The following is a 17227-nucleotide window of genomic DNA, read 5'->3' on the forward strand; positions in this document are numbered from 1 at the left end:
TGGAGAACTTAGATATGATTTTTACAAGACCCTTGTATCAGTTAAGCATAAATATGTTTCTTTGTAAATATTAGTATACAGATGTCTATAAACTTGACACCAAATTAGTTCCCTTAAAGAGATTCTTATTTTTATCCAGTTGTGATATTTGAAACTATAAATTCCTACTTGTGTAATAAATCAATATTTACAATATCAGAATATTCATTGCTCTTCAAAATTTGAAAGATAAGCCTACTACTATTAAATGAGTAAAAGTGTCCTTGGCTCTTTTTTTTCCTACGTAACTGAGAGTAGAAAGTCAAGTATGTGAGTTCCATATTCTGACCAGCAGGAATCAGAAAGAGTACCTTTTAGTTTTCACAATTTATGGAAACAGTGAGATTTTAAAGGATACTTAATTGATGATGAGTCTTAAATGGATAGATTAAATTACATTGGGAATTAAGCAGAAGAATAGTAAGGTACAGGTACTGCTGATTCTGAGAAAAGCCAATGATAAAAGATTGAGAGCCATACACCTTTTCATACACGTCCATACATATCCAAATCCTAGAAAAGATAAAAAGATAAAAATGCGATTGAAATTGTGATAAAAATGGAAAGGATCATGATGGAAATAGTTTTGTGCTTTTAGTTTTGTGCTTTTATGCTTTTAGTTTTGATAAAATTCATGCAACTATATTGTCTCAGAAATTTTATTTAATTTTTGGCTCAAACATTTCCAGTTTTTTAAAGTTCTTTGATACGCATTATTTCATTTAATTTTAGCATAATCCAAATCCCCCACACGTAGGAAAACATTGGATTACAATAAGATTAACAGAACTTTGCTTTTTATAAACTGTTCGTATTCACAATTGGTAGGATCTAGTAGATCCTTTCCCCTTAGCTTCCCATTCCCCTTCTCTCCTACTTTAGAGAATCTGTTGGCAATAGCACATATATAATAGCCAATAAACCCCTGGAGGCCTGTCTTTTGTATGTTCTTCTGTTTGGGCCACTTCAGTCAAATTTCAGTCACTCTTCATGCTCTGGTACCAGGTGTCTCTGGCTTCTCCAGAATTGCAGATGTAGGTGAACTTTCGTTGAGAAGTATGTCCATTCTGAGCTCACACAAGGCCCCTCAAATAGAGGAAGTGCCCTTCATCTCCCAGTGGCACTAGAGGTACACAGCGTACAGAATAGTGCTGCTCTATGTCTATACAAATGCTAGTGAAATAGCTCCTTAACCCCTGAGGACTCTGGCACAAGTTCTTGAGAGCAGGAGAATAGCCACAGAACCAGAGAACTGCATCAGCTAATAAATCCCCAAATAACGTCTCCCACTTCTAAAAAATTGTTTGAAAACCAAGCTTACCTCATTTTTCTCTTCCCTTAGTGTGAGTTCATTTCCAAGGGGCTTCTTGGTCCATCCTGCCAAGGACCTCGGGTGGACCAAGCCATACACCTCTTTTCTTACACATCCATACATATCCAAATCCTAGAAAAGACACAGCTTAGGGCCTGGGAGCCTTGCCATTCACGATATCACTCAGTTTTTAATTGTTGTTTACCAGGTGGAAAAGGTTACAAGATTTGCTTAAGATGCTATAGCTTTCAGACAGACACCTGAGTTAAATTTAATGCTCTTCTATATCCGATTGCCAAAAAAGGGGGAGATTCCATGGTCGGCTCCAGAGATTCAGAGAGGATCACTGTACTTCTCTTGAAATAAAACAGTGGCATTTTCACAAATATTTTTTGAATTATTTATTTATTTAGGTTTTTTTTAAAGGGCCACAGCAACTTTTAAAATAAATCTCATATTCTATATAAGTACTTTAAAATGTGAAAATATAACTCTTCTTAATATGTTGTGTAGAGTATATTGAGTATGATATTATCTCTAAATTAACATTTTTCTCAGTTCCTCTTTTTTGTCTGCTGTTACAGTGCTAAAGAAGTAACTTGCAATTTTCTTAAGTTCTGAAATGGAAACACCAACTTCTTACAGAGTAATGGTGACTGTTGTGCTCACTATTTGAGTTGAACTAAAGCCTGTGAAAGCTTACTCTGGTTGGACTAAAATATCGTTAATTTAAAAATAGAGCTTAGCTTTTATGACTTACAGAATATTAATGTCATAAAATATTTAGGAAGTAAAACTGTGACTCCCGTCTCCACCTTTTAACATATTTGTAGGTGTAAGTCATTTGATGGCATCTCACTGACACATCTTCTGTGTGTTTTCTTTTTCAGTGGTCAGTACTGACCTGTGGGCACTGTTTCTGTAATGAATGCATTTCAATTATTATCAAACAGTACAGCGTGGGGTCTCACAGAAGATCCATAACGTGTGCCATCTGCCGCCAGACCACGTCACACAAAGAAATTTCATATGTGTGTACTTCAGAGAAAGCCAGACAGGAAAAGGACATCCCTGTAAAGGTAAAGTAGGTTAAGATTAGGTGGAAGCACAGGGAGAACAATATAATAGGTATCAGTATTTGGCAGTGAAAACATCAAAATTAGAACAAGGCTGGCACAGCAAATACGTAGAAACCACTATTGTCCGTCTGTAAGTACGCTGCCTGAAAGCGTCAGCTTTTACCATCTGATTCTTCCCTGTGGGAGGGAGAATTCCACGTCCCTGTGATCTTCCATAACTCTGTCACTGCAGAGAGATAGAGCACTGGTTAAATTAGAGACTTAGGTCAAGAAAACTATTTCCTTATTCTTTCATTCAGCCCTGGATATCAGGGGAAAAGGATGTGCCCAATCAAATTGAAGGAAAAAATAGATACTATGGAAGTTAGTGAAGACTTTTAACAACAAGGAAGTGCTATTTTTTTAAAAGACATGGATTGATATTTCATCGTATAGCCAAAATGTGGCTTTATTTTCCTAATTGTTTCCCATGCTTTTCAGAATTTCTAAGAAAGTGACTATAATTTGAAATCCAAACAGGATCTGTAATTGGACTCTCTGCCTCAGGGATGTTTGCTTGATTGAAAAACCTTTCCTAGACTTTTTTTTCTTTGTTTTCCTTAAGCATGCTTGTTTTTCTCTTTTTTCTTTTTCTAACCAAATTTAGACAAAGGACAAATCAGTATATGAATGTAGTAGGAAATATAAATCTGAAGGACTAGTTGATAGAATGGGGGTAGCTGGCTCTTAAGCAAAAGGAAATTGAATAGAATCTTCTTTATTCATTCCTTCTCCTGGTCCTTGATGCTCTTTTCTCACTTATTTTTAAGGACTGTAATTTGTGAGTAGAATTAACTACAAGTTAGTACTAGAAGTTAGGCAGTTGGGTTCCCTCTCCTGAGAAAACTATAGTTGAATTAAAGAACATCTAATTGCTGTTTATTTCCACTGTTATTTAAGTAAAACTTGAAACTATCAGTCACATTGCTCTCTATGGGTTGAGAGAAACAGATTCCCAAAGTTGTAATGAACTAATTTTGATTCATTCATTTCCTTCATGTTTGTTGTGTATATACTATGGGCCTGGGCCTCACAGATGCAACATACACTCAGTAAAACCTGCACCATTGCTGCCTTCCTGGATCTTACAGTTTGGTAGTGGAGGTAAGGAGTTTAAGTTGGGGCAGGAAGCATCGACATTAAACAAATAATCCATCGTAATTGGGATAAGCACTATAAAAGAAAATCAAATCTGGTTTCTCTGAGGGAATGGCAGTTAAACAGGTGTTTGAAGGGTAAATGAATTAGCCAAGGGTGAATCCATTAGCCAATAATGGATTATCCAAAAAAAGAAGTGATTTTATGAGGAGGAGGCTGCCAGACAGAAAACAAACAAACATGAAATAGCATGTGGAAAACAAACATAAAATACTGCATAAAATAGTAGTCTGAGACGAGAAGGAATTCAAGGGAATTGAGTGACCATGGAATATAAAACACAACGGAGAATGGAATGAGTCTGGAAACTGAAGAGGGGCCAGATGTTGAAGGGCCATCTAACAATTTGAGAATCTTCTTTACCCTATAAGCAGAACACCACTACATGTTACAGGGGAGAAGTATCATGATCAAAGTGAATTTTTATAAGATTTTTTGCTGCAATGTAGAAATTAGATTGGCAGTAATAGAGTAGAAAAAGTTTGGAGAAACCAATTCAGGAGGTTACTACAGTAGTGATGATGGCTTTGATTAGGTTGATGGCAATGGAGGTAGAACTGGGTAAACTCGAGATATTTAAAGTAAGATTGATTATTAAGATAGGATGTTGGCAGGGTTGATGAAGGAGTTTTCCTAGGTGACCCCTTGTTTCTGGTGTGAAAATAACAGTCTGGTCGTTGTTGTAAGGTATTGGGAAGAGAAGTACATTTAGGCATACTATATTTGAAGTGCCCAAAACATCCAAGTAGAACTATGTAGCAAAGTATGGATATGTAGAGCTGGAGATATAAAATTCAGAGGCATTGGCTTAAGTGACTTTTAAAACCATGAGAATGAATGAGATTACCTAAGGAAAGAAACATAGAGGTTAGCTTGAGATTAGGTCCTATAGAACTCCATAGTTTTTTAAAGGTTGAGTAAAGTGGGGGTGGGGGGGGCTGAAAAAGAAGACTAATAAGAAGGAGCAACTGGAGACATAGGCTATCCAGAAGACCATGGTGTCAACAGAAGCCGCAGGAGAACTACTTCAGAAAGGAGGTAATTACCAGCTGTATTTAGCAATGCTGAAGGTGGCTCAATTACAATATCACGGCTAATGAAGGTCATAGTGACTTCAGAAGGAGCTCTTTCAATGGCAATGTAAAGGCAGCAAGCAAATTGGGAGAGAATGAGGAGTGAACAAGAATGATTAAGTAGAGAGAGAAAATGCCCAACCATTTCATAAATTTAGCTATCAGAGTTGTTACCAGAAGGAAATATGAAATGCAGAAAGACTTTGTGTTGTTCTTTAGGTGTTACTTTGTTTAAAATAAAACTTTCTAGACCATGTTTAATCTCCAGCAAAGAAGGATAGATTGAAGATACAGGAGAAAGAAGGGTTAATTTGCAATATAAGTTTCTTGGAAAGAGTGTGCTGATGTATTAAGCAGTGATCTCATTAGCCTGTATAGGTTGGGCTGTTGAGCAAACAAGCTATACAGGTAGGTGTCCTTATCAGAGAATGGGACATTGCATCCAATTAGTCATTTCAGGGTGACAGATATTCAGTACCCCAGATGTGACTACAGAAGGGGTGAACCAAGTGACCTGGAGGAGAATCAATGCTAGTAAATGAAGCAGTGAAACCTAAATGAATGGGCTGTCCAAGTGGACAGTATGTAATATCTAGAGTTGAGATACAGAGTTACAGATGTTGAGTTAGGCACCAAAATTCTTTAGTGAATGAAAAGGCAGTGTTCAGTAAATGATGACAAGAAAAGCTAGGATTTATGAAGCCCAAAAGAATGGAAATTTTTACAAAAATGAGAAATAATGATCTGAAAACTGCATTAGAGACCAAAAGAATTCAAGTCTCATAGTGCAAGAAATATGGGAAGATGAACATTTCCTTTGCAAAGGGCTTCTGAGGAATCAGTAAGTTCAAACGACAGCCATGTTCTAATTACAGAAGGAAGAAGGGAGCAGTGTTTCCCCAAGAGATAAAAAATGTAATAGTTTGTTCCTCATAAAGCACTAGGAACCACCAATGTTTAAGAGTGGAAAGAGAAAAATGACAGGGTGAGTGAGTGGGAAGGAACCACAGAGTAGTATGGGAATAACAGAATGGTCAGGGTTAAGAGATGAGAGGATCGTGACTTAAGCAGTCACCTAGCCCTGCCTCATATTTGGGAATCCCCTGAATAAATAGATTTTTGAAGCAAGCCAAGGAGGTGCTGAGTGAAGAGGAAGGTGACCTGTGGGACAGTGTCCTGAAGAGCTCTGAGGCATTTGGCAGTCATACTTTATCCTCCTCAGCACACACACAACTGCTTTCCTTCCCAGTCCCCAGTTCCTCTTTCTTCCCACCCCATCCATAGTTTCTCTCTCCTTTCCTTCCCATAAAGACAGTCTTTCACAGCCCTTTCTTCTCTTTTACGTCTTCCTCTGGCCTCAGGCATCCCAAAGACCACAGATGACCTTCTGGCTAAGAAGAGCTCCTGACCCCTAAGTGATAGCATTCCTCACAGTATGGAGAGTGTGCGTCAGAAGAACTGCTGTGTCAGGCTTCAGGCAGTGAGGTCTAGGAAGTGATTGCTCTGACTACCAGTAAACAGCACAGCCTTACGAACTGAGTCACTGAGCTCATCAAACCCAAACACCTGTTCATCTTATGGCAGCTTTCCTAGACACCAGGAGAGAGGCAGGCAGTTACATTTGCTATCTTGTTGGGACAAGAGTACCAGCGTACAAATACTGTTTATTATACTCTAACTTCTTCCTGTCTTTCCTAGGTGTTGAACACAGGAATTAATTGAAGCATCTTATAAAAATTTATATGATTACAGAATTTACTAAAGTTAATTTCTCTTTTTTTCATTGATGCATATATACTTGTATTTCCTTTTTATTAAACACAATGTCTGAGTCTGAACCTCTTTGGCAGCATTTTTATCTCTCTTCCACATTCTCACATTGTTTCTTACCACATTTACTTTTGCTTCTCACTGCCTTTTCTGTCACCATTTGTATCTATCACTTCTGCCTGCCGCTGCCTGTCCCCTTTTCTGACTTCTGTCACAGTTCTGCACTCTATCTGCCACCTTCTTGAAGCATCTGCCTGTTTTCTTAGACTCTCACTGCATCTGAAACTATCCTACAAAATGGTCATATTATGTACCTTGGAGTTGAGGGAGTGATCATATATAAAATAAAGATGGCACTGTGAATGGTTAAGGCATTACTTTGAAATTCTATAAATGTTCAAACTATTCCTAAATCTGCAATTTTTTATTGCTGATACCAAATCTCTGAACTTTATTAAATAATCCCAAGAATTTTTTTATCTCATTAAAGTTTTTATATTATCTGATATGTGTATTTCACTCTAAGCATTAATGTCAAGACTCCGGGACATAAAGAATATAATATATCATACACGATGTTTAATCATATACCTGATCTTGAATAAAAGATATTTGGAGGACATACAAATAGTATTAAATTATATAAGACTCTTTTCTACTGGTGTTTCCCAATGTAAGGAATCCTACTGACTGACCGTAGAAATAAAATGAACGTTGAGATCACAGTGCTTCCTTTAGTGGGTGCATTTAGGTTAAAGACTGTATCTACCATAATGCCCATGTGACAGTATTCCTAAATGACCCTTGGAACCTACTAGGCATTTCACAAAGTAAACAAAATTCCCCTTGCAAGTTCTGACAACAGCCAGGCATTTTGGATAGTGCAATAGGCCTCCTGGCAGAATATAAGCCTCACGTGGCATGTTCCCTGTGGTCTGAGTTTGGATGTGTTTCATACAGAGCATTTTTGTCCATGGAAACCCTGACCCTACTGAACAAAGTTCTTACATCATAAGTTTCTGTCCAGGAGAAAATACACTACGTGGATAGAGCTACAGCAAAACAGCACCCTTCCCAGCCATCCCACACACATGCGTAATTGCTTCATCTTCTCAAACTTCCGTGTCTAATCAACTAACCTACTTTTTAAAATACTTTTTGCATACCCTATTCCCATGAATTTAACTCACCAGATCTGGGATGTGGTTCATGAATCTGCATTTTTTACAAACAAATCTATTAATATTAAAGATGTTTATACAACCTTTTATAGAGAAAAAATACTACATTTCTACACTCAGACTCCCAGAGAAGTCTAGAAATAACCATGTGTCAAATTCTACTGTGGGTAGAATCCTCTTTCTTCTTTTCTTTTTTTTGAGTTTTTGACTGATTCATGGGTGACTTACGAAGTCTATCTTTGCTTTCTATATATACTTAAACAGCTGGGTAGAAAAAACTGCAAAATTCTGACAGTTTAGAGTTGGCATAAAATCTGGCAGATAAAATCCGTAAGTGATTATATTTAACTATACTTACCTAAATATTTTTACATAAAATATTTGTACATAAACATTAACTGGTAAATTTGGAAGGCAAATGTGTGTTTTTGTTAGAAAATGTCATGAGTAAATACAATTTCAAAAACCAATTTCTACTCACTGACCCAATTAGCATTTGTGATTTTGAACTGTTAGTGAGTCTCATGTTGAAGTTAGCAATAGCTTGCAGTAAAATGAACACACAAGAGACATCTAAGACATAAACTGTAAATTATATTTATGAAACTATGAAAGCTTATATTTTGTGCAGTGTAAACTCCATTAAAATGTGGAGACATTGTTCATGAGGTGGGGACATAGTTTTATTCATTACTGTGTCCCCAGTATCAAGAACAATGCCTGGATTGTAGCAGATACTCAGTAAGTGGGTGGGTGGATGGATGGATATCAGATAAACAGTTGAATAGTATTTACATATAATACCCCTAAAAGCCTTTGGATCCAAATAAAATTTTTAAATTTTTTGCAGTTGTTTACCTACCTCTTTGAAATCATTATGCAAAGGGTTTAATGAAAAGGTAATATTTTTGCAGCCTAGTGCAATTGTAAGATGTCCCATAGCCTAGGTGGAGTTTCCATTGAGCTTTATTCAATATGTGAATGCTTGAAGAACCCAGCACTGGCCCAGGCATATACGTGAAAAGTATTCCCACTTGGTGACACCAGTCGTACAACCTGCATAACTACATTACATTGTGTCTGTCAGTATACCAACATGGATTTTTAGCATGATAAACAGGTGCAGACAGAAATAAAACAATGTAAACTGATCTTGCTCAGCTGGAGCTACTATGGACAGCACAAACATTTTGAGAGTTAGCTGTTTCAGAAAGTAAAGTCTAGAATAAACGTAATGCAAGTCAGACAATACCAAGACAGGAAATGACTCTATTCTGAGCAATAATAGGAAACATTCAAGTTGTTTGCAGCAAGTTACACAACACCAAGGAAACCTGAAGAAAAATCTAATTCTTATCACCAAGTTGTAGTCTTAGTTGGTCATATTACTGCTTTTTGGAGGGGGTGGTTGGAGGGGAAGCCAAACTAAATTTGTCTTCTTTTAAGTGATGTTCTTCAGTTAGATGAAATCTTCAAAAAATCTCTAGGCTCAAGAGCTTTGGATGGTGAAGACTGCAAAAATCAGTCCAAGTAATAACTAAGATTAAAATAAAGTCTGTGTGCTGTTTGAGGTGTGATTGTCCCACTCTGACAAAGCTGAAACTCATTTTCTATGGCAGAGAGCACAAATTAGGCCTCCATTTGACCCTGGGGTATTGAGAGGCACTGCAGGGACAGTAACATGGCAGGAGCAGTAGGGTAATGACCTAGCCAGAGGACCACTTCACTTGTTTTAAATATAATCCCAATTGCATCACTGCAATTGGGGTAAGTTGAAAAGGTAGTAAGTTAAAAAGGTTCCAGAATTACAGACTTCCCACCCATTCCCCTAAAACTCTTGTTCATCTTTAAGAAATACAAGTAGACAAAAATGTATAGTCATTTTTTAGTGGGAATAATTAACAAGAAAGAAAAATAGTAAGTTCATAATAAAAGGGACTGATACACAATTAAAACTAATGCTCTCATTTTCCCTTCTTTGCATTTCCACTGTGATCAATTTCTATTTTTGTTTATAAAGATCACCAATATGACTTTCATACTGAGGGTCATATGTGTTTATATATGTAAATGTATTTATATGCATAAATTTTATTTCTTGAAATACTAGCTTTAGACAGTATCTGCTGATTCTTCACTGACATATGAGGAAATTAGTGTATCTATCCTTCCTTCAGTCTTTCTCCCCTCCACATCATATTTTGTTATAGTATCAGTTTATATTACAATGTTTATAATATTCACATTTTGTTACATAATTACAGACATGCCTTATCTACAGAAAGTCAGTAAAGGGGCTGTATAATATTATAAGGTAAATATTGTTTATTAGCAAACCAAGTAGAGTGATGGAAGTCATGTAGAAAGGAATGTAATACTAATCCTATGTCATTTAAACTTTGCTTTTCGAAGAGGAACCTTTCAGGCACCCCAGTCTAATGGAACTTCTCATTTTTTTCTGGATTCCTTCCTTCATTTCTGTGTCAACTTTATCTGGCACCAATAATCCATTTATCTTCAAAGATGCTTTTTTTCACTTGCTATACTGCTCTTAAGAAATTTTAGCACAATGAGTATGTGAATGGCAAATTTTAGAGTTTTTACTCTTGAAAATGACTTCATTCTGCCTTCACTTTAGAGTGATGACTGGCAGTCCCCTTCAATGTAACACATTATTTGAAATGTTTCACATATATTAGTGTTTTTATGTATTTCATTCATAGGGAATATGTGTAATATATATGCATATAATATACATAAAATCTCTAAAAGATATGGCCTGCCTGTTGACATGCAGTAGTCTGAATGTGAATATTCTCTGTAATGTTTGATAAAAAGTAAGATCAAGTACATTCATCATCTCCCTTATGTTGACTTTTTCTGCTGTTCTTAGAACTTAGCAGCCACTTTAGCCCTTAATTCTACAAGTGGTGCTAAGCATGATCATAAGAATCTATAGATATTCCAAAGAAAGAGGAGTGGGCAAGGAATGTAGACAGATTAAGTAAATAGAGAAAATAGAAGGAACCAAGGGAAGAAGGACAGACTGACTGGTGGAGAAGGGATATAAAGGGCCACAGACTTTGGTTCAGTGTCATGGATTCCCAGGCGATGCTTCAGACTGTCCCAGTTTTCACTATGATTCTAGAAGTCATTAACAAAAAGTACAAAGCAATAATAACTTTGTAGTCATATAGAGCACTATTTTTCTTGTATTTATATAAATCAAGTACATGTAGCACTTCACTGCATTCCTTCCCTAAATAAGGAATCTCAACAGATAGGAAATGGACATGAAGAGAATAGAGTGAACCCAACTGGAGTGTATTTTCTACACAATACTCAAGAATTCTTCCTGTTAATATTATTGTTCCCTCTTTCCTCAGTAATAAGACATCAGGGAATGAAATGTAGTATCTCCAAGTTTGCATTGGTAAAATATTCAGTCCCATTCTTGAGGGGAGGGGTTGATCAAAGTCTAAGTCAGATATTTCTTGATGATGATTAGAATTATTTCAGTCTACTGAATATAGTGACAAAGAAACAAACTGAGTTTTCTATCCTTTGAACACATTTAACAACTTGTAACTCAAAATTTAGGTTCTCAGAATTTTACAATAGACACCAGAGTCTTCGGAGCTACCTTACTCCAGTCAGGTTTAACTCTGATGAAAATAAGTTAGTTGCTCTTATTTGGAGTAGGTAAGAGGCTACATGACATTCTTATCTTTAGTTATGCTACTGAACAACCTCTAGGCCAGACTTCATAAGAAATATCCTTGTTGGCCTTTGATGGTAATGTATCTCTGCTGTTTTTGTTGCCATGACTTCCTACCTAAAAGTCTGAAGCTTTCAGCTCTGTACTTTGTTTCCAGAAAGTGAAAGACCTCCTATATGTATAGCTTTGAGACCTTGTTTGGGTTTTGGTTTTTTAAATTAAATACAAGGGAGCATAGTTAGGTCTTCTCAAAGAACATTTTATATTATTCTTTCATTATAAAGAAAGAAAATTATATGATGTTTCTTGAGTGCCATTAACAATGCTTGTGGCTGCTTGCCTCATGGATGGGCCTGCAGGAGAGGCACTGACTTGATCTGAGTGGTACACATCACATATCTCCCATCCTAGTTCTCCTGTTGACCTTAGAACTGTGCTTCAGGAAGGACAGCCATGAAGATGCAGATAGGCTCAGGGGAGGCATCATAGATGATGTGTCTTCACTCCAAAGCTTGGCCTTAGTCATTGATGTTTCAGAAACATAAAGAAAAACCAGGCCTTGATCACAAGGTCAGTGTTGGTAGAAACATATCTGGAAAAACTGAAAGGTTGGGAATGAGGAATAGGACAAGAATTTCAGAAGAGGATAGAGGTGCTTGTAATTAAATGCAACTTTATCAGCCCAACATTAAGAAATAATATGGCAGTTTTGTGGGATTTCTGTTCCCATATACCCTCTTCCCTAAGACATAACATTCCAACACCTTTGTATGTTTACTGATTCAGCTAAAGAATAAGCTAAGTTGGACTGAGGCTACCAGTTTACCTGTCCTGAGGATATCCGTACTTGCTCAAGGATAGATTTGTGTCCACATTTCCTTATCGTTACTGCTTTTTTCTTTTCTGTGATCCCTTCCAGCTTTGCCTATATATAACCCATCCCCTTCTTATTTTAATCTTTTTTAACAAAGTGAATATTCTTTTCTATAGTAGTAACCACACTGAGTATTCTCAGAAACTGGCAGATTTGAGCCCAAGTTTATGCACTTGACATAGAAGTATTAAAAAGAACAATTAGGATGTGTATAGGGCTCACTAAGGTAACATAATAAAGCAATTGCTTGAATTGCTTCCAGTCCAAACTGGCAGTACAAGCCATCCTTTTTCAGTTTTTCTCCTTTTTCAGAATTCTAACCTGCATTAGACAATGTATTTGGGAGTAAGGGAGTATATCTTTTCATCTTTGTCTCAGGTTGCCTAGTGTAGTTGTGTCACTTAGGTGTGCAGTAAGTTTTATTGAATGCATAAATGAATTATTGGAATAGTCAAAACATGAACAGACCTGCTCTTGAAGTGTTGGAGAAACTTGAGTGATAGAGACAAAGAGAAGAAACCCTGCCCTATCTCTGTTTACTGTCATTGATTACTCTCAGTCCACCCATGGTCTTTTCAGTATTATTTTGGGACACTTTTTGTTTGGAAGTGAAAAAGCACAAGCAGGAAAGAGAAAAAAGTTCCTGAATAGAGTATAATATGATAGGAATTTATGATTCTAAAAATTGAAAATTAAATTCCACAGGGTTTACTAACTTTATTAACCTCTCCTATAGCTGCTGACAGGTAGGTAAAAAAAAATTAGTGTTATCAACCTGAATGACATGGCACCACCTTCTAGTTGCAGGCTTCTTTTAAGAGTTACACAATACTTAATACAGAATCCACCTAGAGCCTGCTTTGTGTTAGATCAAATCCCCCTGTCTTTTCCTGACTGTTCTTGTCTGAGTCTCTCTAGCATTTGTAAGTGGGAAAGTTAGAGATTAAGTGCAAAATTTGATTGGCCTATTGTTGATCATTCTGAATGAATAAAAAATGTGTTGGGAATTTTAACTCATTTAAACACCCATTCTATTTTCATTTTGTGTATTCTTTTACTCAACGTGTTTGGGATTGAGAAATGTAAATATATTTTTTAAATATATTTATTTATTAATATATAAAACAATTTTTTAAGTTTTCCCATAATTCTGTCTTGCTAACTTAAATTAGTGTATAGACCTTCCTTGCTTGTTCTGTTTTTATTTTAATAAGATGATTGGGTGTATGCAATTACAAAGGACCATCCTAGGCTCCAGATGACATAAAAATAAATGCCATTTGGTCCTGGTTTTCAAACAGAATTTTGACAAGTGAGTACTCTGAGGTATGGTATCATGAAATCATACTAGACAGAACCATGGCAGAGCAATTGATTGAGGAAATCTGCTCTCCCATTAAATTCCTTATCTTTCCCTTATGAAAGACTACAAATATATATATGATATCTGGGCCACCCAGTTCCTACTCCATTATTCTCATTCTCAGTAATCACTTTCTGTCCATCTGGAAAAAAGGGCACTCAGGACATCTCAGTCCCCATGTAGCTCTCTGCCAAGGAGAGCTTTGGGTTTCTAGACTTCCTTAATTATTCTTCTTTCATAGTGGAAAGTAACTGGACTGGGACCAAATGGTTCCAAACTGTGGTGTTTGGAGGGCATCATTGAGAGCTACCCCCAAACTGGCCGAACTTTGATGGACGGGATGGTTGTGGTCTTCTTACTCGTCATAGAGTTTGCACTCCAGTGTGTAATGTTGCTTGTAAAAGATTACTCGGTTTTCTTTTGAACTTTTTCTAAGAAGCAGCTTAATAGATGAAAGGGCTCATAGTTATTGTGGTATTTCACTTGAAAATATTTTTGAAAATGAGACCTTGCAAGGAACACGGATGTTTCTGTCTAAACTCCTCTAAGTGATCACTTTATGCTAGTTTCCAGTTTTCTCTTATTTGAGATAATTTTGCTCTTGGTTCAGATCCCTTTTATTTTTTAACCTTTTCAGTATATTGAAAGTCTACATATCCAGAGAAGTAAGTGTAGACTCAGGATTTTAGTATGAGAATTTTAAAAGTCTTCCCATAATTCTGTCTTGCTAACTTAAATTAGTATATATACCTTCCTTGCTTGTTCTGTTTATATTTTTACCTTTGGGTGTCTCTGTGTAAAAGGGAACGGACTGAAAAGAAGAGTAATGCTGCTGTGGGAATATTTTTACTTCTTTTTGGTTAGATCTGCAACACCTTGTGGGTCAGTTTGTCATTATAGTGCTCATATTTAATGTCTCAGAAAGATAGTAAGTTATTGTCTCCTATTTGCCAGGTGTTGAGCTAAAATGTTTTGTATGCATTTTCTCACTTACCCATCATAACCACCTTTGGAAATACAAATTATCATCCTTGGTTGACAAATAAGGAAACAATGGCTTAGCGAGGTTAGATTCTAAATTAGCAGGAAGATGTAGAACTAGCAGTTAGATTTGTCTCACTGAAATTCCTATGCCCTTAATCTCTATGTAATACCATCTCCCAGGGCATTCTAGGAAGAAAACTTGCTCAGTAAAGGCTACAAAACACTTGCTTTATTTTCTCATTTTCTTTTCTCTCCACTTTTTTCTCATTTTCGTACTCTTATGATGGAAATAGTTATAGAAGAAGCTTTGTATAAATCTGCTTCAGTGCAAGTGGATGTCCCTGTACCTGTGTTAATGTCCTTTGTAATCCCACAGTAAGAAATGGTTCTTCATGGGGTGGATCTTTCACTATTTGTTTACATTAGAGTTTTGACTCATTGTATTCTTAACATTTTTAATGCCATAATATCTGAAGTGAACGGTATTTTGAATATAAATTCTGTTTATCTAACACAATTTGGTTAACTGCAAAATCCAACCACTTAACTAAAAAGTCATCTTCAGGGTCATATCACTGTATGACTTTCTAAATGTGTATTGTATCTGATTCTCTGTGGGTATAAATCCCATGGCTTCTCAGTTTGAGGCTACTGGAAATTTCCAACAAATACAAGATTAAAAAAAGTATACACATAAACACTTGACAGTTTTTTTGACACACATGTAGTTTTGATAATAAAAGTGTTGCATATTGGTTTCCTTTCTACTGATAGGTAGATTTTATTTGGTAGTGATGTGTTTTCTTCTTTGTCTCCAAAGGGCAGTCATTCTACAAAAGTAGAAGCTGTGGTCAGAACTCTGAAGACAATCCAGCTTAGAGATCCAGGGGCTAAAGCCCTCGTCTTCTCAACGGTAGTCAACATTTTCAACCTCAGTATTAACTAAGACTGGCGTTTTGTCTCCAATCAGTTTATATCTGAGAATTAATTTTTATGTTAACCATAACATAGTTGAGATTTAGAATTACTGCTAGGTTTTTCCATGTTAGTTTTTTTTCTATATCCATAGGAGGGAATTCTTTTTAGAGAAATTTAATGATGCTTCGCAAGGCAATTCTTATAGCTACATTTGGTGTTTTTATATTTAGGGATTATCTCATATTTTAGAAATTATAATCTGTAACTTTGAAAGTCTCATAAACAAAATTGGTTTAAGAAAAAGAAAATTAAAGTACTTAACAATAAAAATACTGAGTAAAAATTCTAGTTTTCATTTTTGAGAGATGAGTAACCATATCCATTAAGTACTCCATTATTTTCTATTATTTATGTTTATCTTAGTTCATTTCTCAGACATTTGTGTTTTCTACCCTATCCTTAACCAGCATTTGATTTTTTTAAAAATCTAACATTTCAGGAATTAAATAACATTGATAGTACTTCATTTGAAGGTTTTGTTTTTGTGTTTACTTAATTCTGAGTTACAAAAGTTATTTCAATTTCATCCTTTTTCAAATCCTCTTTGTATGAAAGCCATGTGTAAATGTCTTGTTTTCTTATTTTTTTATATATTCTAGTGGCAAGATGTATTAGATGTTATTTCAAAAGCTCTCACTGACAACAACATGAAATTTGCACAGATCAGTAGTGTTAATAAGACATTTCAGGTAGGTCAAGATTTTACTTGTGCTTTTTGGAGTGGATTCAGTTGCAAATTGAAACTATTGTTAACCTAGTTTACTTGCATTTATTGTCTTGTGTCAGTGTTTGAGTTCTTGTTTAATTATAAGATTAACTTCAAAAGCAAAGTAGAGAAAGTATAATTATTTTCTGCCCAGTTTTACCCATAGCAAGACCATCTTCTATTTAAAGATTGACTTTGAGGTCCTTTTCTTTAATATTGGGAAAGATGTCCTATGCTATACCTTTTGAATGGACAGGGGCCTCATGCCCTGGGATTAAGGGCACTGACTGCATCAGGCAAAATGGTCAAATTCCTTACATTAGATGCAGCACAGAGACCCTGACAGAAACACGTAAAAAGACCAGGTGAAATTTGAGCAGATCCATGTCTTACCTGATACTAACTCTAATGCATTCTTTTTCTTTTTCCTCTGAGCTCATTAGTTTGCATACATCATATACATTTATCTTAGGATTCCACTATACCGTTACCCCTTGATCAACATGGGTTTGAACTGAGTTGGTCCACTTACATGCAGATTTTTTTTCAATACATATGTTGGAAAATATTTTGGACATTTATAACAACTTGAAAAAATATTTTATTCTCCTTAACTTATTTTATTATAAGAATACAGTATATAATACATATAACATACAAACTATGTATTAATTGACTGTGTTATTAGTAAGGCTTCTGGTCAATAGTAGGCTATTAATAATTTAAGTTTTGGGGAAGTCAGAAGTTACACATGGCTTTTTGACTGTGCAAGATCAGTGCCCCTAACCCCTAACCCCCAACCTCATTGTTCAAGGGTCAGCTACATATTATAAAGAACAAGAGAACTTAGGTGACACTTACTCATAAAGTCAGTCAACAAGTTTACATTTCTAAAATTTGTAATTTTACACATAATTTTCTTAGTTATTACATTTCACAATGACCTAGATACC

General features: G+C 35.8%; 1 protein-coding gene across 3 annotated transcripts in view; it reads left to right on the top strand.

Moving 5' to 3' along the window:
- SHPRH (SNF2 histone linker PHD RING helicase) overlaps positions 1-17227 on the top strand; it is a 78704-nt gene that overhangs the window by 52137 nt on the left and 9340 nt on the right. For all 3 annotated transcript variants that reach the window (XM_036906886.2, XM_036906887.2, XM_057489126.1), the window contains 3 exons: positions 2242-2430; positions 15411-15503; positions 16168-16257. In XM_036906886.2, coding sequence (XP_036762781.2) covers positions 2242-2430; positions 15411-15503; positions 16168-16257 — 372 coding nt within the window. The remainder of the gene's footprint in view (positions 1-2241; positions 2431-15410; positions 15504-16167; positions 16258-17227) is intronic.

Source organism: Manis pentadactyla, chromosome 12, assembly GCF_030020395.1.
Source record: "Manis pentadactyla isolate mManPen7 chromosome 12, mManPen7.hap1, whole genome shotgun sequence".
In the NCBI taxonomy this organism is placed as follows: domain Eukaryota; kingdom Metazoa; phylum Chordata; class Mammalia; order Pholidota; family Manidae; genus Manis; species Manis pentadactyla.